The 22,279-nt window shown below is 39.9% G+C and overlaps 4 protein-coding genes across 13 annotated transcripts in view; 1 reads left to right on the top strand and 3 right to left on the bottom strand.

The window, feature by feature from the left end:
- Positions 1 to 220: 220 nt before the first annotated feature.
- On the bottom strand, positions 221 to 11,056 carry rab3il1 (RAB3A interacting protein (rabin3)-like 1). 4 transcript variants are annotated; one of them, XM_015060303.1, is made up of 13 exons: positions 10,981 to 11,051; positions 10,477 to 10,800; positions 6,251 to 6,434; positions 6,024 to 6,119; positions 5,701 to 5,778; positions 5,360 to 5,596; positions 5,062 to 5,172; positions 2,912 to 3,040; positions 2,714 to 2,826; positions 2,483 to 2,506; positions 1,417 to 1,516; positions 1,259 to 1,325; positions 221 to 1,170 (listed from the first exon to the last, which is right to left on the bottom strand). In XM_015060303.1, the coding sequence occupies exons 2-13, from the start codon at positions 10,674 to 10,676 to the stop codon at positions 1,085 to 1,087; spliced, it is 1,425 nt and encodes a 474-aa protein (XP_014915789.1). In that variant the 5' UTR covers positions 10,677 to 10,800; positions 10,981 to 11,051; the 3' UTR covers positions 221 to 1,084. The 4 variants fall into 4 exon arrangements, with proteins under 4 accessions (XP_014915789.1, XP_014915790.1, XP_014915791.1 ...); XM_015060304.1 differs by lacking the exon at positions 2,483 to 2,506 and having other exon boundaries at positions 10,981 to 11,056; XM_015060305.1 differs by lacking the exon at positions 5,062 to 5,172 and having other exon boundaries at positions 10,981 to 11,056.
- A 121-nt stretch (positions 11,057 to 11,177) lies between these two features.
- On the top strand, positions 11,178 to 16,871 carry best1 (bestrophin 1). Its single transcript, XM_015060302.1, has 10 exons — positions 11,178 to 11,593; positions 11,824 to 12,135; positions 13,538 to 13,632; positions 13,921 to 14,154; positions 14,266 to 14,420; positions 14,510 to 14,587; positions 14,669 to 14,821; positions 14,901 to 14,981; positions 15,070 to 15,221; positions 15,302 to 16,871. Exons 2-10 carry the CDS (start codon positions 11,984 to 11,986, stop codon positions 16,386 to 16,388), a joined length of 2,187 nt encoding a protein of 728 aa, XP_014915788.1. The 5' UTR covers positions 11,178 to 11,593; positions 11,824 to 11,983; the 3' UTR covers positions 16,389 to 16,871.
- A 1,247-nt stretch (positions 16,872 to 18,118) lies between these two features.
- fth1b (ferritin, heavy polypeptide 1b) lies at positions 18,119 to 20,823 on the bottom strand. 2 transcript variants are annotated; one of them, XM_015060307.1, is made up of 5 exons: positions 20,645 to 20,823; positions 19,292 to 19,395; positions 19,042 to 19,188; positions 18,779 to 18,904; positions 18,119 to 18,691 (listed from the first exon to the last, which is right to left on the bottom strand). In XM_015060307.1, exons 2-5 carry the CDS (start codon positions 19,391 to 19,393, stop codon positions 18,533 to 18,535), a joined length of 534 nt encoding a protein of 177 aa, XP_014915793.1. In that variant the 5' UTR covers positions 19,394 to 19,395; positions 20,645 to 20,823; the 3' UTR covers positions 18,119 to 18,532. The 2 variants fall into 2 exon arrangements, with proteins under 2 accessions (XP_014915793.1, XP_014915794.1); XM_015060308.1 differs by lacking the exon at positions 20,645 to 20,823 and adding an exon at positions 20,006 to 20,215.
- Positions 20,824 to 21,947: 1,124 nt separating this feature from the next.
- incenp (inner centromere protein) overlaps positions 21,948 to 22,279 on the bottom strand; it is a 13,376-nt gene continuing 13,044 nt past the window's right edge. For all 6 annotated transcript variants that reach the window (XM_015060318.1, XM_015060313.1, XM_015060314.1 and 3 more), the window contains one exon: positions 21,948 to 22,209. In XM_015060318.1, coding sequence (XP_014915804.1) covers positions 22,034 to 22,209 — 176 coding nt within the window. In that variant the 3' untranslated portion in view covers positions 21,948 to 22,033. The remainder of the gene's footprint in view (positions 22,210 to 22,279) is intronic.

Raw genomic sequence — 22,279 nt, 5'->3', positions numbered from 1 at the left:
AGAATAAAGAGCACAAAAAAGAAGGTAGGGAACAAGGATCCAACAAAAGGCAGAAGGACAAGACGTGGAATAAAGTTGCATTAACAATTCCATATTTTCCCAGTGTATCGCTTAGTTTGCTTATACCTCTGGCCTGCTCTGACAGGCAGCTCTTACAAATGAACCTGAAAGGAAACCAGTGACCCGCTCCGAGTGAAACAAACAACTCTGTCATTAACACACATTTAAGCAACAGTGCTTTGTTTATTACTCATCATTACATTGACTTTAAAAAAAAACAATAATTTGGCTAAGAAGCAAATATTGCACAATAAATCCTTCATGTTTTGTTCAAAACAAAAGTGGGCTACTATAACAAATTTACACTCAGAGGTAAATCATGATCCAATATGGCTATGTAATTTATGGCTTGTTTATAGTACTGTTCATTGAAGAGTGCAAATGTACATTTGAAGCATTGTAATTAACTGCAATAAAGCTCTTATCTTCTGTACAATGTAAAAGCTGTGCCTGCTGAGAGTGAAGGTGTGATTAATGAGAACACGTCCGATTAAATGAAGGAATCACATGGAGCTGCAAGAGGCTGAAGGTGACTAGTTTATGATGTTATCATGCAGAGCAGGAAGTGCATGCACACACCAGAGACTGCGAAGACGTAGGAAGACGTGTCGAATTGTATGTCACCTGAATGCAGGCAGGAGTTGAGCTTTGCATTTCTGTGAGAAACAAATGTCGCAGAGTTTTTCAAGTAAGAGACAAACTCCGTGGAGTGGTTCTGGTCTGTTGGGTCACTCTGTAACAATACATCTGTTGAGCTCCAATAAGAAGTTCTGCAGGACATTTCTTTAGAAGATAATATCCTTCTCATTTCCTAATGGAGCCCATAAGTGGCGACAATAGGGGGCATACCGCCGCTATAACCCCATAATCATTTTCAGGTCGTAATCCAGCAGGTGGTTTGATTTTCTCATCACATTCCCAAAACGTAGCACATTTCCTGCTTCCCTTCACTAACGATGTACAATCTGGTCGCAAACTGAAATCAGACTTCTCTAATCAGGACTCAGTCTGGCTGGGAAGTCATTTAGCCCTGGTCCGTCAGGTAGAAACCCAGCTTAGCGACGGTCATCTCTCTGCGAAGTCGCATCACCTCCCAGAATATCTGCTCCGCTGAAAGGTGACGGAAAAATACGCCATCAGACGAGATCAAAGTTAGCAAGACAAAGCTCCAAAAAGGAATGCGTATGTGTTAACTTACCATTTTGTCTCACTAAGCCCTGCAGGATGTACCGGATATACGTGAAAAAGTTACACACAGCCGTGATCTGGAAAGATAAGTATTTAAACTCTGCAGCTCTCCACGGCGCCAACGCAACGATTTCTAATTGAGTTTTGAGAATAACTCTCAGCGGTTACCCGAGCTCGGCTTGATGGAGAGATGTAATAGTAGCTCCCCTTGTCTCCCAGCTTGATGCGATGCTGGCAGACTCGTGACAAGCCGCTCAAAGCGCATTTTCTACAAGCAGACAAATCAGCTGTTAAGACATTTCAACAGTGTCGACAGTCAGTATTTAATAGAGCGTCAAAGCTCTGCACTTTTTGACCATTTTGTCACTTTGAAACCACAAATTGAAGAATTGTTGGGATTTTATGAGACGGCCAAAACAAAGTGGAGCATAATTGTGAGGTGGTAGAAAATAAAAAGACAGTTTCCACAATTTCTGGGGTGATTTATACACCTGCGTGGCAAACATTAGATGAAACTTCTTATGCCGTTTCAACAGTGTTTCTCTACTCGCCACTGTTCCACAAAGGCCAGGTTTGTGGTGCATACAGCTGATGTCCTGTTAAATTTACACATGTACTTACTCTGCAGAGTTTCCATGGTCATCTTGGCCTGAATAAGGTGTTTAAAGCTCGGGATATTATAGCAGATTTACATTTTACAACCTAAATCTGCTATAAAAATGGCCACATATTAATGGTCTACTGTTTGTTCAATAATGTTCTTGAACAAACCTCTTATTTCTTAACTGAACAGCTGTATTTAATATAACATAATTCAATTGTATTTAAGGGTATCAGCATAAAAGGGATTGAACACAAATCCAAGCCATGCTTTTCAGATTTAGGAAAAAAGGAACCAAAATATGTATCCTTTGTCTTCACTTTTGCTTTGTGCCAGTGTGTCGCATACAATCCCAATATAATACAATCAAGTCTGATTGTGAAATGACAAAATGTGAAAAAGTTAAAACAGTACAAGTACTTCTTCTGAACAGAGATGAGTTATTTTAAAAGACATTCACGAAAAGATAAACACTAACACAGAGTTAGTCACAGAAAGATAAGGAAATGGTCGTAGACTGCAAAGGCATGCAGAGTTTAAAGATTGGATTTTTAACACTTAAATCTGGACGAGGAGACAAAAACACAAGTTAGTGCAAATTATAAAGTTTGACTGATTCCTGAGAGGACTTACGTCTCTACTGAAGCCCTAAATCCACTGGAAAAGACAAAGATTATAGATGAGACGGTGACTATTAGTGTGCCCAAGGATTCAACCGCTCACCGATAACAGAGTGCAAAACTTACAGCTACAGAAATCATCAGTGAGTGAGGCCAAACCAAAAACGGTGATAATGATTTAACCACCAGGTAGTGAAACAGAGGACAGGACAGAACGGCAATCGCTACAAACAAGCAAACTCACTTAGGACCTCCACACTCTAAAGCCGATGCTTTCACCACCGGTAAAGCCGACATGGCCACAGGTTCGACGGTCAGGGAGTTGTTTTCCACTGCTCTCTGGACCAGCTGGGACAGCTGTGGAAAACAGCCAGTCAAATATCCACATATTCATGAGAGGAGCAACGTTTGGCTTCTGTAAGGGAGGCAGCGAGGCTCTGACCTCTGATCTCGTGAAGGAGAGACACGGCCCGATGTCTTCGCGGTAAACTCGGCTCAGGAAGGCGGAGGATCGGTCCAGGCTCGGATGTTCCCTCCACAACAAAAACTCTGCAAACAGAACCGAGTCCATCTGCAGAGAGGAACCAAACAATCGCAAACAGTCAGTGAACCGACTACCTGAGTCATGAAGCGACAATGTACATTAGCTCCTTTAATTGGCAAGTTAGAATGAGATAGAAAAGGTTTACATGAAAAAATTAATCATTTTATGTTTAAAAGAATATATTTGTGTGGCAAGATAAAAAAACACTATTTTGTGCTAATGCATAATTGTGAATTTATTACAAATTTTCCACACAAAACTTTGGGTTTAAGTCAGTGCTAACTCCCACCTGTAGGTGGCAGTATGTATGACGTGATGTTAACTTTTAGTTATTTCAGGTCTCTAAAAAATAAAAAATGTTTGCGTCCAATCTGTTTTCTCATTTTTTTCATCTCTTTTCTTTCCCTATATTTTGGAAGGGGCTTAGAGAGGGGAAAAAATATAAAAAAAATTCCTTGCAAATATTTCTAGAGTAGCATCACAAAATCTGTGATTTTGATAGCAAAAAAAATAAATAAATTAAAAAAGATCACAAAAATAATGGCAAAGTCTTGGAAGGACTCAAGGTTCTGGTAGTCCTCAGTTACATAACAGTAACAGCTTAAAGGATCCAATTATGTTTGAATTGAACAATTTAATAACACTTTATAAATTGTTTATTAAATACTTAATTTAAACATTTAATTAAAACACTTGTTCTATGGTGTATTTAATCAATGTTTTAATGATGCATTTGTTTACTTTAGTCCCTTTTGACCATCCATAATATATTAATTCAGAATGAAATGCCCTTGTAGACCTCTGTATGTTTGTAAGGAAAGTTATTAATGGAACAGAATTGACATTGTTTCAAAAACTAAAAATCGAATAAAGATTCTACATTAAATTAAGAATCTTGGCTTTGCATTTATTTCAGGAGGATGTTCTCCCAGGCGTCTCTGCACCATAAGCTCCTGAAAGTGTGAAGCAGTGTGGAGGAATTGTTTTTTTTACGTCAGTCCAGAAGCGTGTCTCCTCTTTAATCATGAAATCCTTCACTGGAATCACATGACCTTCATCTCTGCTCAGCAGCACTCAGCCTCAGTAGCTACTTTTCCAAATTGCTTTCCACACGACTAACATTACATCTGTTCCTTTTATCTAATATCTGCGTCTCGTTTTTAATCGTTGATGTCACAGATCTCCATGATGCTCGTATTAAGCTTTCGTTGACAAAAAAAAAACAAACAAAAAAAACAGGCGATATTGCTATGGTAACGTAACTGTAGGATGTTCAGCCAGCCATTATTAAAAGGTTCTGAGGACAATTTTTAGATTTAATAGCAAAATATGTTTCCCATGTGTTCTCTTTGTGATCCTTAAGGCTTAAACTTTTAATGATGCATTTAAAAACCTGGAACTAGAAAAATTACACTCGCAAACACATGACACACTGCAGCAGCGGTGTCAAACTCATTTTCGGTTTGGGCCAAATCAGGATCATGAATGCTCTTAAAGGGCCGGTTGTGCCAGAATGTGTTGATAAAACCTATTCACAAACTGTTAAAATATCAATGAATTCTTAAAGTTAAGTAATAATACTGAACATCTTTTCAGTCCATCCAGGATTTCATGATACTTTTTTGTGATTTTTTTTGCAATAAAAATCAAAGAGTTTCTGGAACTAATTTGGAAATATTTGCACTTATTTATGAGAGTATTTTATTACTCGTATAGATCTTGGACTATAATCTGACATCAATTAAAGTGGAGGCAGCTGTTTAGTACAAGTAAGAACATTTTTGACAATTTTTGAATAAAATCTGCAGTAAACTCCCAATTACGTATGTGCGAGGATTTGCTTATTTTGTGTGAATTTCCACTATAGTTCTCAAAATACCAGAGGGACCGATTGATATAATTAGACATTAAACAGATAAAAACTGCATTGATTTGATTGAAAACATAATTTTTTTAAATCTAAACATAAAACGCTGTGGCGGACTGGGCCTTGAGTTTAACACATGTGCACTACAGTATAGCGAATGAATGTCTTACGAGCAGGTTACCTGTTTGCTATCAGTTCCTATGCCCTCTCCCTGGTCCTGGCCAGCATTTACACTGATTGGCTGGCCTGGCAGCAGACAGAGAATCAGAGAGAGGAGAGCAGGAACAGCAGGCTGAGAAAGGAAGAAAAAACCAGCGGCAGACAGGAAGAACAGGTCAGGGAGAGGTTAGTGGCTGCAGAAGGAAGACTAGAAGAGAACTCAGCTCTACGCGACAGAGTTGACTGAAAAGGAGATGAAGCTAGAGGAAAAAAGGAATGCGCAAGTTCTGGAGAAAAAAAAAAAAGTTTCTCCCACTTACCTCTCGCTCCTCTGTGGCCACAGACTGAATGGAAACAGTAGAAGGTTCCGGTTTTCCAGAAGAGGTCTGGAAGGCTGCGCCGACACTGCTGGTGCGGATGTGGCCCGCGCCGCGCCTGTGGGAACCCCTGGAGCCCGACGACTGCAGCTGGGGATGCAGCTGCCGGTTCGGTGAGGAAGGGGTGGACGTCAACACCAGAGTTTTGAGCGCAGTCACCTCCGCTTGCAAAACGTCAATCTGGGAAACAAAATCCAGACATAAATGTTCACTAACTGTGTGAAATGGGAGAGTAAAGTGGACAAAAGGCCTCATTTATAACTTATAACAATAACTTGGCACACCTTTCCTTGAGCCTCCTTCAGCTGTTTCTCTGCCCCTGCTTGTTTCACGTTAGCTTCACGCACCATCTTATGGGCTTCCTGTCGAAATAAAGTCACCACATGAATAAAACAAGTCAATGCGTTTCTATATTTTTCCAGCATTTAAATTTTTTTTTTTGCTGATGACCCTTTTTTTTTTTCTCCTGAGAAATACTGAGTAAATAAATGTATGCAGATTGAAACGCCAGCGTCTGCACTCATTCCATAACTGAAACAACGCGGCTCCCAGTCAGCAGCTAGCAGAGTTAAAGTCCAGTCAGCAGAAAGCGGCGAACGCTGCTGACCTCAAACAGACTGGCAGTCAGCTCCTCCAGCTCCTGCTCCAGCTGATTCCTGACTTGCGACAGACGTTCGCACTCCTTGTCTTTTAGTTTCAGTTCCTGAGATGCGAAGAGGCAAACGACAGAAACACATTTTACTGCGAAGAACATCTGCATGGTCAGCTTTTCCTTCCCACCCATTTTGGACTATATTTGGTATGCCCACGCGTGCAAACACTAGGTTACGATACCCTCTTTGCTGCGTCCAGCTGTTCCCGGAGGATCTCTGACCCCTTCTCTCTGATTTCTTTTTCTTTAATCTCCAGTGAGGAGCTGCGGAGCCGGCAGAGATCGCCGTGCGGCCTGCCTGAGACGGGCCCATCCCGGCTTCCTCCCTCCACTACGGTCACCGGCTCCGGATCCAGATCTACCAACCTGCAAAAAACACAACATCATAAACTCTTCAGAAAAATACCAACGTAAAAGGGGAATAGGAAACATATGTTGTTGTGTTGAGTACTTGTGCAGAAAGAGATTGCGTTATGCCGTTTCAGAAAGATTTTTATTTACCACCTCCAAACATTTGGCGTCATTAAATTATTTGAAATACAGAAAACTAGCCCTGGTGTTCTTATATCTACAGCCATGGAGTTCAATAATTTGTAGAAACCTTAACTGCTCAAAAAGAGGAACACGTTTTCCCTTACTAACCTACTTACATCAACGGATAATATACAACAGTTGCTGGGATATCTGGTATAAAGATGTGTAAAAAAGCTGTAATATAAATTCTATTTTTGTTGCAGTGGCATATTCTCACACTGAACGTTGAGCACATTTATTTAGACGGGGATTATTTAAACAAAATTATTGCCACAATTACTCCTCGGAGTTCATAAAAAATAAACAGAGCTGAAGTTTTTATATTTGCTTTAAACTGATTGGCGTATTTAATTAGAAAGCCATGACTTCCTGTTTCCCTGAGAAATAACAATGACGTGATACAGAGGCGCAGTTCTCTCAGTTTTTAAAATACGAGATACACAAAAACACAACCTTCTTCAAGGTTCTGATTGGAGGAAATTTTTTCAGAAAATTTCAACGTTTTCCTTTAATATGTCTCCATTCAGTGTGACAGTATTCTCCTGACCTTAAACAACCTACAATACAATCTTGGAGTGTGAGTGCTCTTGTGACAGACGTCTGATTATTGCTCCCTCTCCTCATCTCACTCTTCTCAGAGTCAGCGCTAATAAGATCGTTAACACCCATAACTCGTTTTCCTTTCATTGTTGGACTAATGGGTCTTTTATGACGCGATTCTGCTCCAGTAACAGTTTGTACAGCCTGATATCGTCCATTGCACAGTGTGATAAATCCCGACTTTATCAAGCTGAAAAGGTTTGACTTGTTCTAGTGCTTTACACTTTTTGAAACTGAACAGTTTGAACAGATATGTAATGATCAGAAGATTGGGACAGGAACAGAAACTTCTGTAGATTCAACTATCAAAGAGTTAATTAAAAAGATTAAAGTAATTGGAATAGTGACAAATGAGGCTAGATCAGAAATCTGGTTCATCTCACCACCAAGCACAATGATGAAAATGGTAGGGAGATTATAGAAAAGCTTTAAAAGGTTATATTGGGCCACCTAGTCTCCATTAAAAGTTATATATTTTAGGACATTTGTGCATATCCGAGACAAAATGAGAGAGTTGCACATGTTTTACATTGTGATTACATAACTGAACCGATATGTTTAAATACTCATACCCTAGAATGAAAAACGCGGTTTATATTTACATGAATTTTGAATGTTCTACAGTTTTATTTCTGTCATTTGGCTACCAGCTTCTTGTGACAGTAAATAAAACTCAGTCAGAGCACATTTCACACCATCTGTGAGTTTGCATCTTCAATAGGAACTCTTTGTTCCAGCTTTAAGAATCAACTTAAAACTCATTTTCAGACCACTGATTATGCTTCAGCTGTTGTGCCCTCAAAAACAAAAACAGAAAAGGAAAAAAGGGGATTTTGTATCCCAGGCTGCAGTTTCAAATGTTCACATTGAGAAGGCATGCATACATAAAATATAATTTATCTCTTTCCCCCCTCCCCCCTCATTCCTTCTGAATAGTGCATGCATACTGGGATGATCAAGGTTCTGGAGTTTTCAGCGTTTTTCTGCATCAGAACCAGCAACATTATTTTTGTTGTGATATCACTGAGATAACTGTAATCTACTCCTAGAATGATTGTAATTCTGAGTTTAATAAGAAAATGTGCCTTTCATGACTTCAATAAATATCACTCATTGTTACAGTGTTTTGGTCTGGGCTTACAATCTATCACGTTTAATTAGAATCAACTGGCCTAAATAGGGATTTAGAGCAAAAGTAAATTGAGAATAAAGGGTAATATGAAGTTTTCAGATAATGCACAATTTTTCCATGCAGTGGACTGCAATGAAAAATTGCCGTTTGTTTGTTACAATTGATGTTTATGTACAAAGTCCCTATAAAAATAACTGAATTAAATTAAATGGGATTTGGGGATTTTTTTTTAAATACAAAATGACAATTGTCATTTGTGTGGGGAAAAAAAATACACCAACACCATGATTTCCTTAGAGGTGTGAGAGCAACAAAGTGAATCTCATTTGGTGGCAATGTGAACTGACCTGGAGCAACTTCAGCGTTTACAGCACCGTAACCGTCTTAATGTTTAACCTGAACACATGATTGCATCATGCATGTATCATTTGAGTATCTGGATTTCTTTTCAGCATTTTTGAAGTGTTCTTTAGATGAAACAGCCTGGATTGACATATAACCCATTGAATTTTCTGACATGTTCTAGCTTTAATATCTGGCGTCCTTTCCCCCAGCCTCGGACCAGAGAGGAACCCCGAACCATAGTTTGGAAAACTTTGATTTTGCATTCGCAGCCTTTGAATGTCGTGTTCTAGAAATATTTAAATTCCAAGTTTGAGTCAAAGAATGGATCAATAAGGTTTTGAAGCAGTCTGAGCTAGTTAGCCGTCAGTCCCGATTCTTTAATCTTTAATACCCAGGCAGCCTTACCCTGTCAGAGTCCAGGACAGCAGACAAACCCCACTGATGTCCTCACGCGTGTCAGCCTCCCGTTTTCCTCCTTTTCCCCCCACGCTTCTCGTTGTTAGACAAATAAACGGCGGAACAAAGTGAGCTAAGGGTAGCTAGTTTCGCTGAAACTAATCCCAGCCGTTTTAAATCACAGCGGAGGAATGCGGACGCTGACGTCGACAAGAAGAAGAAGAAGAAGAACAAGCAGCAGCAGTGAAGGAGCAGGACACAAAAACAAAAAAAGGCAAAGAAAAACGGTACAGCAGGTTGGCCTTGAATACGTTCCTAGTGTACCGTTCAGCAGGTCCTGTAAAATAATAATAATTTCCTTAGACAGAAAACAACTTTCTCCTCTTCTCCTGCCCTCCTCTCTGGTCACATGACGGCACCTCCACTCCCAGTTTCCCGTCAGACTCATCCCAGCAGACACAGACACTGTCACAGTACAAAACTGCACTTTAGGCGAAGTTTTAAAGCACATTTCAAGTTCAGGATATTTATTGTTTAATGCTAAACTTTAATATCAAGGTGAAAACCACAAACATAAAGAAAAAAAGTGCCATGCAAGGATTACAGAGCCATAAACCGGCTCAAAGACGCTTGATCAATCCTAACTCCATTTGTTTTGTAATAAATGGAGGGAACCATATAGTTGGCACCCTGGGCAAGCATCTCCTTCTGGGGCCCAACACAACAGCATTCAGTGGAAATAAAATCTACTTCAATGTCTAATTATCAGAAATATTAACATATAACCAGAAAGACATAGCCTCATACAGCACTCACTGCCTATCCCACTTTAAAATCACATTTTATTTCAAAAACTTAGATTCCCACGTTTTTTCATTGTGCTAAAAAAAAAAGCAAGAGATATTGAGGCTGAGGCTGATTCTTCCCTGAGCAAAGTTGTTTCTGATTTGAGGCGTGACGTCATTTTGGTTTAAAATGTTCAACAGTGCATAGCTCTCTACACGTCACTCACTTTGACGCGGCACAGTCTCGCTCTGTTGTGGAACAAACACAACAATAGATTTTTAAGCAGAGCACACCGCCCACCACCTGCTATGTGAAAGCATACCTCTCTTGCTGTACAGCAGGATGTCTTTACAGTGCTTACACAACCTAGTGGCATTTTTTATTTCCACTAACTGAACATCCAAATAACCAACAGAAACTTGAATAATCTTTGTTTATTTATTTATTTTTTGCCCTCCATGTGATGTGCCGCCCTGGGCAGAAAGCCACACCGCCCTTATCAAATACTGTCACTGCCATGTTAGTATAGACTTTCAATTTTGGCATTTAAGCAAATAAAAAAAAGTTCCCTTCTGCAGATTTTTTGCCACGGTTTGCTCGGAAAGTGACACTTACTGTCCAACAACACAGCGTTCCTCCGCAGTGACCCTGCTGGACTGGTGTTTGACTGCAGATGTCCCAAAGAAAACTGGAGAGGAGTAGACTGCTATTCCCGACCGGCCTGCCTTCAGGACTTCATACCCTGGGGTGGATGAGGCTGAAGTCGGCGGAGATGAGGAAATACGGACACTGTGAATTCCCTCGAACGCATCCATGTGGTTCTCTCTCTTTCCCAAGCAGTCCAAGTGAGAAGCAGCAAGTTTTCCTTTGTGAAGACTTACTTCGGCAAATTGTTGAAACTGAGCTGGCTGTACCTGATGTCTGTGGGTTTTTTTAGTACTTGACAGAGAAGAAAGTCAAAAACAATACCTTAAAATCCACACGACAGGGTGAAACACTTTTTTTCTTCACGAGTTATGCTAAAGGAATACATTTTCTTCCAGATAACACTTGTAAAACACTCTAAATCTGCATGTTTGAAATAGTTTTATAACTAAAAGATACAAAGTAAATACTCACCAGCATGATTTCTTGTTGCCAGAGCACAAAATTCTGTAAAACAGCACTTTTCTGCTTAGTTAATCCTGTGAGTTTAACTCACCAAACTCGCCGCACTTCGCCCTGATCTGAGTCTCCTGGTTTGGCAGGAAGGGTTAATCGCTAACCTCTGCTGACCAGTAGCAACTCAGCTGTACACATTTCTTCCAGCTGAGGGGGCCGAACTTAGTTTTCACCTGAAGGCTCAAAGCCGCTTCAGTCAAACAAATCAAGTGTTCTTTCAGAGATAACGATATGTTCAGTATTTTCTTTAGTATAGTCAAATTTATATGTGTGTGTATGAATTAACAACATGAAAGATATGCTCCTCAGTGTCAGATCATAGCACTCGACATTCATGTCTATTTGTGGCAGCAGTGTGGTGCTCAGATTTGCTCAGATTAGCAGGATCTGGCCTCACAATGCAGCTTTGTTGCACAGACAGATTAACACATCAAGTGACCGGAGGTGTGGGAGAGCCTTGCTTACATTTTCCTTTCCTTCTTTGCCGTTTACAACATTGTCCCTGGGCTCTGCCGTCCCACGTCTCGAGCAACAACAAGTAGGATGGCCAGGTGTTTTCATTTTCATACTGGTGAGTGCATCAGTCGGTTCTGAGCGTTAAGTAGTAAAACTTTGAAAGGTGAACTTTAAAAGGCAACTTTGTGGTGTGTTTTAGCAGATTGATTTGAAAAAACATGAAATAAAATCACTTATTTAATGATAGATTGACTAAATAAAATGTGTTTTGTATTAGAGCAATGTATTGGCTCATAATGCAGGTAAATCTTTAGAATAATAAAAGTGTCTGTTCGTTTTTTGTAGATTTGTTGCCAGGTTGGGCTTGTGAGTTCCAGTTCAAACACTGAAGCTGAACTCAAGCGAAGCCCAAAAAAAAAACAAAGACGCTCCGTCCATCGGGTTCTCTCATGTTAGACCACATCCTGCCTGCAGATTGGTCTAGAAGAAGCAGTGAAAGACAGCAATGACAGTGACATACTCTCGGAGAGTTGCTGATGCAGGTTTGGGGACCTTTTTTCACCTGCTGCTGCGATGGAAAGGCAGCATCTACAAACTGCTGTACAGAGAGCTCATCATCTTCACAGTGCTCTATTATTTCTTCAGCGTCGTTTACAGGTAATCACTGGAGTCGGTTAATTATTTAAAACCTTCGTTTAGAAAAGAAGGTAGTAGGATTCTGTATGAATGCAGATAAAAGCTCTAATAATGACATATGATGCTTGGTTATTGAATATGTATGAGAAAGACAAGGAACAAGTACATGTTACTGCAATCTGATGGATTCTGCATAATAATTATTATTAAATATGTAAGAAAATCAGGCGTTTCCTCTCACACTGACAGCAGCAGTTTGTTTTTTTAATCCATTTTAGAAACAGGTTGAGCTTTTTTTTATTTCTCTTAATGTAGATGTGCTATCTTAAAATATATTTCTGTGTATGTGTATATACTGTATTTCTGTTCTAATATGTAATCATCAAATAAAAATACAAGTTTATTTTTAGTTGGACACAAAAATATTTAGAATCAACTTATAAGTTGTTCCAAATTTGTAAATAGACAGTCTAAGAAGAAGTGACATGAAAAATGTTCCACGGAAGAGTGGGCCAAATTTCCTCCATAACATAAAAGAATAGTCAGTCAGATTGAGTAAAGGGTAATGTGGGAAATAAAATCATCTCTTTAAAATAGTTTGTTTTTTGCTTTTACTCACCTTATCTTTGACTTAAAAATTTGTTTGAAATGTAGAAATGTACATATGAGAAAAGAAAAGCAAATAAGTCTGTAAAGGGGTAAATGCAGATCCACAGGATCGTACTTTGACACATATTTACAGGCATTCAGTCAACACTGGTCTTTTAGCAAAACATTTCAGGGTTACGGAAAAAACATCAGTCAAGGATATTTTGAAGCGCCTCTGGGTGAACAGTCCCTGCAGGTTTAAGGATTAAGAGGCCTTGAACCGGCCTGAACGTAAATCGAGTGAATATCTTTCCTAAGTCTCAATAGTCAGTCATTTCATAAGCTGGTTCAGACATTGTTCTGAACAATTGAGGGCAGTTAATAGTTTTATTATTAAGCATAGAGCTTAGACAACAGTCAATATTAGGTAAAGTTTCAGATGTAAGAGACGTTTTGGCTTACATTTCTAAAAACATTCCTGACAAAATAGGATTATGTAGAGAAAAAAAAAAGCTTGTTTGTGACCACTTCCTATGTTGCTACTTGTGTAAATCTCTTCAAAGGAAAAGTATGTTTGACAGAAGCAGTAAGCCCCTTATGAGAATTTCAGCACACAAACTGAGAACCACTGACAAGAAACTGAAATTAAATTTGAAAAGATATTCTGCAGGACTGTTCACATCAAAAAAGGTCATGGGTTCAAATCCTAGTTAAGGACTTTCTATGTGGAGCTGGCATGGGTGGATTCTCTCCACAGTCCAAAAACACACATGTTGGGGTAACTGGTCAGACCCTCACGGCTTATGAATGAACTTAGTTTTTTTTTTTTCACCAGGTTTCTACTAAGCAGTGAGCAGAAGAGGCTGTTTGAGAAGCTGTCGATATATTGTGATCGCTATGCAGAACTCATCCCTGTGTCGTTTGTGTTGGGTGAGTTTTGGTGGTTTTAAAGGTAAACTGTTGTACTTCCTTGAACAGGTGAGGGGCAGAGACATTACATTTGGGAAAATTGTAAAACGGCTCTTGTTCCAGACACCAAAAAACATTAACTTATTGCCAAAAAGTGGCTGAGTTTTTTTTACATACTAGGTCTGTTTTTAGAAGTAACAGAGATCCAAATGGAAGTGCAAAAAAAAATGCAAAATGTGAATTTTGCATAATACAGCCCTTTGAAACTGTGATTCTTATCTGATGTTAATTAATAAAATTTTTTAACAGGTTTCTATGTGACTCTGGTTGTTTCCCGTTGGTGGGGTCAGTTTGAGAACATACCCTGGCCAGACCGTTTGGCAGCACTAGTAGGAGGCCATGTCCGTGGGACCGATGACACTGCCAGGCTGACCCGAAGAACACTGATGCGCTACGTCAACCTCTCAGGAGTTCTGATCTACCGCTCTGTCAGCACTGCCGTCTACAAGAGGTTTCCAACCACTGAGCATTTGGTGCAGGCAGGTACGGCATGGCAGTGAAATCCAATAGCTTACAAATGAAAACCATCCAACGCGCCTTTATACCATAAAAGAACACAGTCACACACCTTCATGATATGTTTCTTCCTTTCAGGTTTGATGACCTCAGAGGAACTGAGGCACCTGGAGGATCTACCTTCACCCCATAACAAGTTCTGGGTGCCCTGCACATGGTTCGTCAACTTGGCTTTGAGAGCCCGGACTGAGGGTCGCATCAACAATGATGTGGCCCTCACAGCCATTCTCACTGTAGGTCATCAGCCTGTTGGCGAGACGTGAAGTAACTTATAAACATCCTTCATTTTAACTGGACCAATTTTGTTTTATTTTCCATTCAGGAGCTGAACAGCCTGAGGGCAAAGTGTATGAAGTTGTACGGTTATGACTGGATTAGCCTGCCTCTCGTCTACACTCAGGTTGGTGGGATTTATTTTCTACAACGGGAATCTCAATAACAGGTGTAGCAGTTAAGCAAATGACTGATGCCTTTCAATTAGGTGGCAACAGTTGCGGTCTACAGCTTCTTTCTGGCTTGTCTGATTGGCCGACAGTTCCTGGATCCTGCTCAGGGATATCCGGGACATGATGTGGATTTCTACCTGCCGGTTTTTACCCTGCTGCAGTTTTTTTTCTATGTTGGCTGGCTGAAGGTGAGGCAAAGCTAAAAGCTTATTATCACTTCTGACTTTCAGCTTTCAATAACATGATCTTTTGTTTTGATGGTCTCAGGTGGCTGAGCAACTCATAAACCCTTTTGGTGAAGACGATGATGACTTTGAAACAAACTGGCTAGTTGATCGGAACCTGCAGGTGCAAACTATTTCCCAGCTGTGTTTTAAATCTAAAGGACAGCTGCTGTTAGGGTGTTTGACTTGTAGAGGTTTCCGTTGTGTCTCAGGTGTCTCTTTTGTCTGTGGATGAGATGTACGACAGCTTGCCACTGGTTGAGAGGGACATGTACTGGAATGAGTCGGAGCCCCAACCTCCTTACACTCCTGCCAGTGCTGAACACCGTAAGCCCTCCTTCATGGGTTCGGCTTTAGATATCAGGTAAAGTAATGTGTTTGTTACCTGGAAAACAATCAAAGGATTCATTACAGCTGGGTAATTATGCACTTGATGTCCTCTAGTGTTCCTAAGGAGGAGATGGAGTTCCAGTCCAACTTGGAACAAATCAAAGAACATGAAGAAGCCAACTATACCACTCCACTACTTGGAGGGTTGGGCCGTCTTTTGGGCGTCCAGTCCCCAAACTTTCCTCGCTCGTCCCGGGTGCCTCTGCTGCGCCGCCGCCCTGGAGCTCCACTGAACCGCTTCCCTCTTTACTTGCACCCAGAAGCACCATCGACCCCTACTCAAGCCCGCTACCCTTTGAACCAGGACCGGGATCCGGACTACGCCTTCTCCACTGTTCCCATGTATGAAAGGCCAGGATTTTACAGCTGCCCCCAAACACCAATTCATTGTGTGCCCCCGGCAGTGCCTCGCCCTCGCCATCCCCGGCGGACCCAAAACGATTGGGAACGCAGCTGCAGCTCCATGGCCCCTCAGACTGTGGGCTCCCAGTTACTGGCTCCGGACACACCCAACCATCTCCCACCACCTCCATCTTCTGCATTTCCCTGGTTGTGCGGGGAGGGAGAGTCGCAGAGTGGACCGGCGTTCTCCTTCCCCGACCCAGCACCGGAACTCTGCCCCATATCTAAACTCAGACCAGGACATGGCCTACTGTCCCGACGCCCGCCGCCCCCTCGCCTCACTTTAGACACCCTCCCAGCTGCTGACAGCCAGCCAGGACCCCTGAGTGCTCGGGCAACGGGAGGTGGAGGTGAAAGAGTGTTCTCATTCACTCCCCCCTCTCACACAGCGGCACCAAATCCCTGTAATCCCAACAGTAGCTCCGGCAGCATTAATGCAACAAGCACCAACAGCGCTGCCACAACAGGAAGTCTTTGCAATGGAACAAGCCACAGTGGTTTTAGCAACCATGGAAACTTCACCTCAAATCCGAGGATGAGCAATGGGAGCGGAAGCGCTGGGTCGAGTACCAACATGAACACAGTTTCTACATCTGCGCCTTCACAAGAAGCGAATCAGCAAAACTCAGCCAATGATTCGGGAATCTCATTGACTGAGGGGGATCTGCTGGGAGTTCTGGTGGATGGTGGGATGAATAAGGAAGAGAAAGGGAGCAGGACTGAGGAAAAAACTAACTAATTTGAAGCCTTTTATATATTTGATTCTGGAACTATGTTCAATCAGTGATGTAACAAGAAACATTATGGTAAAAAAGGAATTAGCTCTTTGTGACTTGAATTAGTTTGTTGATGCCAAGAGACGTTTTAAGGCCAGCACCCAGTCATGCTGAACATTAAAGTAGCTTATTACATCTCTAATATGAAATCAATATGTATGACACATTGCTGGACTTTGTCAAACCCACATCTACAAATTAAGGACTTTGTGTTAAAGCCTATTTCCTGAATTAGCTCAGAATTGACCTACTTCTTATGCAAAAATCCCCTTAAGGGAACTGACACTGAGCCAGTAAGAAATTTCAAACTTGTACACTTCTACTGAAAACCAAGCTTAACTGTTTATAGCCCTCTTCTTAGCTTTGTGCTAATCTGTATGCTATTAAATTATATATTAAATAACATGCTGTGCTACTTTTATCATTGTTTATTTAAATAAAAATAAACCCCATAAATTATTTGAATATTATTGCTTTATTTTCATAAGACAAGCTTTTTTGTACGTACAACAAGAATATTCACTGCTGTAAAGTAACTACAGGATGCTGAACTCAAACTTTAAAAGTTGTGAAGAAACTGACCAAAAATGAGGAAATTATACCAACAAAACAATATTTTTCAATAAAGAACAAAGTTTGGAAAATATATGATGTAAAAGCTACTCAGATTCATGGGTATCCGTCACTTTAAATAATGAAAAGATCAATTTAGAAAAAAATAAAATACTTACTATTTTCACTGTCTATAGTGAATACAAATTTATGGCTTTGTTTCTAAGACTGTAATTCAATTCTAAGTGCAGGTTATGGCTTTAATGGTAATGAAAGAAACCAATCTGTCATCGGCTACAAGTGAAACTATTTTACAGTTGGAAAATATGCATATCTTTCAGCAAGTTCTCCTTCACACTGGTCTGAGACATCCTAGTGTTTTAGAGACAAATATATACCTCACATATAAACAAGGAGATTGTTGAAAGTTCATGTCGAGAATGAATGGAATGAATTTGCATTGATGTCTAGTGGTATTGTATTTAGATATGGAGGGCGGTGAGAAGGATGAGAAGGCTTTCTGAAGTAATTTTACAATAAAGACAGCACAACTCTAAAAATAAACTCAGTGATTATCAAAAAGTCCATCTTGGGGAGCTTCTGTGTGGATCCTTCACTTGCCAAGTATCTCAGATAAAAATAATTACACTGGTCCACTGAGTTCAGCACAGAAAATCCTTCAAGTTCATTCTCTTGTGCTGTCAGAAAGCTGATGAAAATAAAGTTTGTTCCTCTACATTAAGACTGAAACTGATCATTTAGGACCAGAAACTGCCTACCATTATCGGTAAAATCTACAGATTATGAGGGAAAACCCTAGTGTAGCGGTAATACCTGTGGCAACACCATTCAGTCGGATAGCCAACAATGCAGCAAGAACAACTCCAGCTCTGGAAAAAATGAAGAGCCCACTGCACTGAGCCCCATTGAAAACCTCCTGGTTATTCCACCAAATATTGATTCCTGAACTCTTCCCGAGTTAAAACATTAGTATTGTTGTTTCTAAATGAATATAAACTTGTTTTCTTTGCATTATTTTAGGTCTGGAAGCGCTACACCTTTTTCATGATTTTGACAATTTCTCATTTTCTGCAAATGCAAAACTTTTGGTTGGAATTTCAGAGACATGTCAGAAGTTCATGAAATAAAAGTACAATGTTAATTTCACTCAAACATGTACCTAAAATCAGAGAAACTGATCATTTTAAGTGGTCTCTTAATTTTTTTCTGGAGTCGTAGTACTAACAACGCAGTACTATGACTGCCATTTAGAGCCACTCAATACCTCCTCACTACAATGATTTGAATGGTTTTGTAAATTCTTGAGAACGTAGGGTGGTCTTAATCCAGGTGTGAAGGTGAACTTTCTTTCCATCATACAACCACTGATAAATGTTACTTTGGCATGATCTAAACTCCAAACACATATTTATCTAAATATTGCCACAAAAGGTTGATGCATAAATAGCTATAATGCCACATGACATGATATTTTGAGAAATTTTGACACAGTTCTTCCCCAGAGGTGAAGATGGACGATGATTTGCTACTCAGTTTAACTGGTTTCCTCCCCCATGGTGTGTTTGTCAAAGAGGTACTCGGCCATCCCATTCTGAGGAGCGCCCATGCGACGCAGGTTTGAGATCCAGTCTGCCAGCTGTTTGATGGATTTCACCTGCTCATCCAGGAAATGTGTTTCTACAAAGTCACACATCTGTATAGGAAGACAAAAGACGTTGTATTGGAAAAATGCCAGAACACAAAGAGATCTGAAAGCTTGTTCTGCTTGGCTGTTTCTCACATGAGGATCATTGTGTTCCGCTGCCATTTTCTGCAGGTCCAGCAGGGATTGGTTTACACTCTTCTCTAGCTGCAAAGCACACTCCAAGGCCTCCAGGCCGCTCCCCCACTCGTCTCTATCGGGTTTCTAACACACAAATAATTCATGATGACACACAAAAGTGCACCACTGGTTGTGAAATTAGGTTTTTACATTCTAAAAATGACCCAACTGCTGACAAGAATAATTTATTTCCACTAATTAGTAAAAGTATCTGTGCATACCTTGATGTCCTGCAGGAATATTCTGCCTCCACGCTTGTTCTGCAGACTCATCAGCTTCTCTGCATGCTCACACTCCTCTTTCGACTGGGCATTGAAGAATTTAGCAAAATTTTCTAGGGATTTATCATCCCTGTCAAAGTAGTACGCCTTAAAGAAAAGAGAAAACAGGGTAATAAAGTAGCAACACATTTTCCACTTACCGTAACTCTAAAATAACACAGAACAAAAGTGGCTTTTAAGTGTTTCTCACCATTGAGAGATAAACATAGGAGGCATACAGCTCTAAGTTGATCTGTCTGTTGATTGCAGCCTCGCAGTCCTGATGGAAGTTTTGTCGGATTTGGGAAGTCATTTCTATCAAGATTACAACAATGAATGAGAAAATGACCGTCAACGTTTCTGCAGGTCAAATCCAACACAAAACACACCAGGATACAATAAGAAAAAATTAAACAGTGTCCTTATGAGATGTTGATGATTTAAGGGACTAATCTGAAGAAAAAGGTCACTTATCTGTACCGGTGACACACACAAGTCTCACACAGACAGACCATAACATTGTTTGCAAACTTTGCATTATGGTAAAAGCAAAAGTATTTACATCCCATGAACTTTGTCACATTATAACCACAACCGTCAATTTATTCCACTGAGATTTTATGTTGCAATCCAACTCAAAGTAGAGCCTGATTGCAAAGTCAGATTTTTTTTTTTTTACATCAAAAGTGTGGCATGGATTTACATTCACTCCCAGAACCCCTTTTGTAGAACAATTTCTCTCTGTCATTCGGAGAATGTATCAGCCTTGCATATTTAGAGCCACTCCTCTTTGCAAAATAACTCAAGCAGTTTGGACAAAAAGCACAGAACATCAGTTTTCAAATCTAACAAAACCTGTTCAATGCATGGACATGCATTGATACTAACTTTTGCATGGTGGTTCCGGTTGTACTTTTGTTTTTACCGTCTTGCTGTAAGGCAGTCTCAAGTTATTCAAAGCCTTTATGGGGTTTTCTTCCAGTATTGTCAAGTAATTTAACTATTTCCACGGTTGCTTCGCCTTAAAAGTTCTCCACAATTTAATCCCCGTCTGTTGTGTTGACGCTGTTTGTTCCCCAATATTCTGCAACAAACCTTTGAGGCCTTTGCAAAGCAGCAGGTTTTATATTTGAGATTAAATTGAGCACAGGTAAACTCCATATTCTAATTAGATAGAATATGGAGTTGCATAAAATTTTATGAAGAGGTAGCGGAGTGTCGGGGTATAAATGCACCACGAAACCTTTACCTTCTACTTCGCCTTAAAGGTCTACTTCTTTTAAAATCCCAATATAATGGTTACAACAGTCACTTCACATATTTTATTGCACATTTAGATGCATCCGTATTGATGCAAACATTGCCTGCATCTGTTTGCAAACCGCTTATCAACTATTAATAAACCTTTATGGGATGGTTTCTATCTTAAACTTGCAGCTGGTAAATCATTGATTTCAAATCACGTTTATAAATCTCACAGAAAAGCCCAGCATTAACTTATGCTAGCTAAACAATGCGAAGCTAACCCGCCATAAGCTGTTAATAAAAGCATAAATAAACCTACCTGTTTGGAATATTTTCAACCCTTTTTCACTTTAGTAATAATTACTGGCAGAATGGCAGTTCAATATGTTTAATATTAAAGGTTTAAGAGATACACGCCACCTGAATGTTACTCAAAGTCACCGCACCGTTTTGCAGAGGCGCCCACCACGTAAACACGTCAGGAGGTGGAGTATGTTGCGTTCACTGACGGTAGGAACTAAGCGACACTAATGAAAGTAGCATTGAGTTAATTCAGCGTTTTTTTCCTTTAATGTGAAAGCTTTGCAGAATAATGTAAAGCGTCACCCTAAAATGCTTTAGATCAGATTCTAATATCAAAGGCAACCTCAATCAGTGATGTTCTTTTAATTTATTTGAGGTGAAAACGCCACTAAAACCAGTCATAAATAATTTCCACATGTATAAACAGTATAGTGATTCCAGTCTTTTGGTTGAATTTTACAAATTAGACAAGTAAAATCAACAAATTCAGCATGAAGATTGTTATAAGAAAATAAAAATAAAAACAGACCAGGCACTATAACTTCCAGATATTTAAGTAGATCAACACCCTATATCAAGGTGTTAATAATTATTAGGCAGCTTCTTTTCCTCAGGCAAAATTGGCCAAAAGAAATTGAGAGATTTAAGCGATTGAAAAGTCCAAAATAAAAATAAAAAAGTCTTGCAGAGGGACGGAGCACTCTTGGATTGCTAAGATATTGGGGCGTGATCACAGAAATATCAAACGTTTTGCTGCAAATAGTTAACAGGGTCACAAGAAACATGCTGACCAAAAAAAAAAAAATCGTTAATTAACCACCAAAGATTTGAGAAGACTCAAATGTGATCAGGTGCTTGCAAGGTGGAAGAGTTCTGGTGCAGGCTGGTGTTGTTACAGATGAGCTAGTTGGACTTTTTGGAGTTGAAAATCAAACTCCCAAACCTACTGCTAGTTTTTAGAAGACACTTTCTTTCTTCAAGCAGTGGTGCAGGAAAAAAGTCTAAATCTTTCCTGATTTTTACACAGGGTAACGTTCCATAGCATCCATCAAAGTATTCCACTATATGCAATTTCTTGCACACCACCAACTTTGGTGAGTTGGCCTCTAAAAAGCCAATTAATTTGACGGAAGAATCATAGCAGCGTGACTACACTAGGCCTTTGCAGTGATTTCACTGCTTGGGCCTAAAAATGCAACCAGGCAAAACAACTTTCCACATCCTCAATACAGCATATGTTTTTATCCCTACATTACTAACTTAAACTAGCACTAAATCATATTTTCTCACTACTAGAAAACCTCTCAAAGAAAAACAAGTTACACTGGGAAAACTTTATTTGAAACGGATAAAAAAAAAAATGAATACAGCAGCAAACACCCCACTGCTCTCAGTTAAAAAGGTCTCACTTCCCGCCAGCTGGAGGCGAGTGCCACACTGCAGAGCTGGTGCGTTTAAAGTAACGTGGCTTGCTTTTGTAAAATATGTTCTCCAGTCTGAGTGGCTCAATGGGCTGGAAGATGGAATCCACATCAATAGGTTTGAAGTACTGCTTCATAATTAGCTGCTCCAGACTGGCACCTGGAAAAGTGTGTAAAAAAAAAAAAAAAAAAAAAAAAAACATTTTTAAAAGGGGATAAAAACATTAAAA

This window comes from Poecilia latipinna, unplaced genomic scaffold (assembly GCF_001443285.1).
Source record: "Poecilia latipinna isolate Pla-1442-1.1 unplaced genomic scaffold, P_latipinna-1.0 Scaffold1699, whole genome shotgun sequence".
NCBI lineage: Eukaryota > Metazoa > Chordata > Actinopteri > Cyprinodontiformes > Poeciliidae > Poecilia > Poecilia latipinna.
The sequence above is the reverse complement of the archived record's forward strand: the minus strand, read 5'-3'. Positions and strand labels throughout refer to the sequence as shown.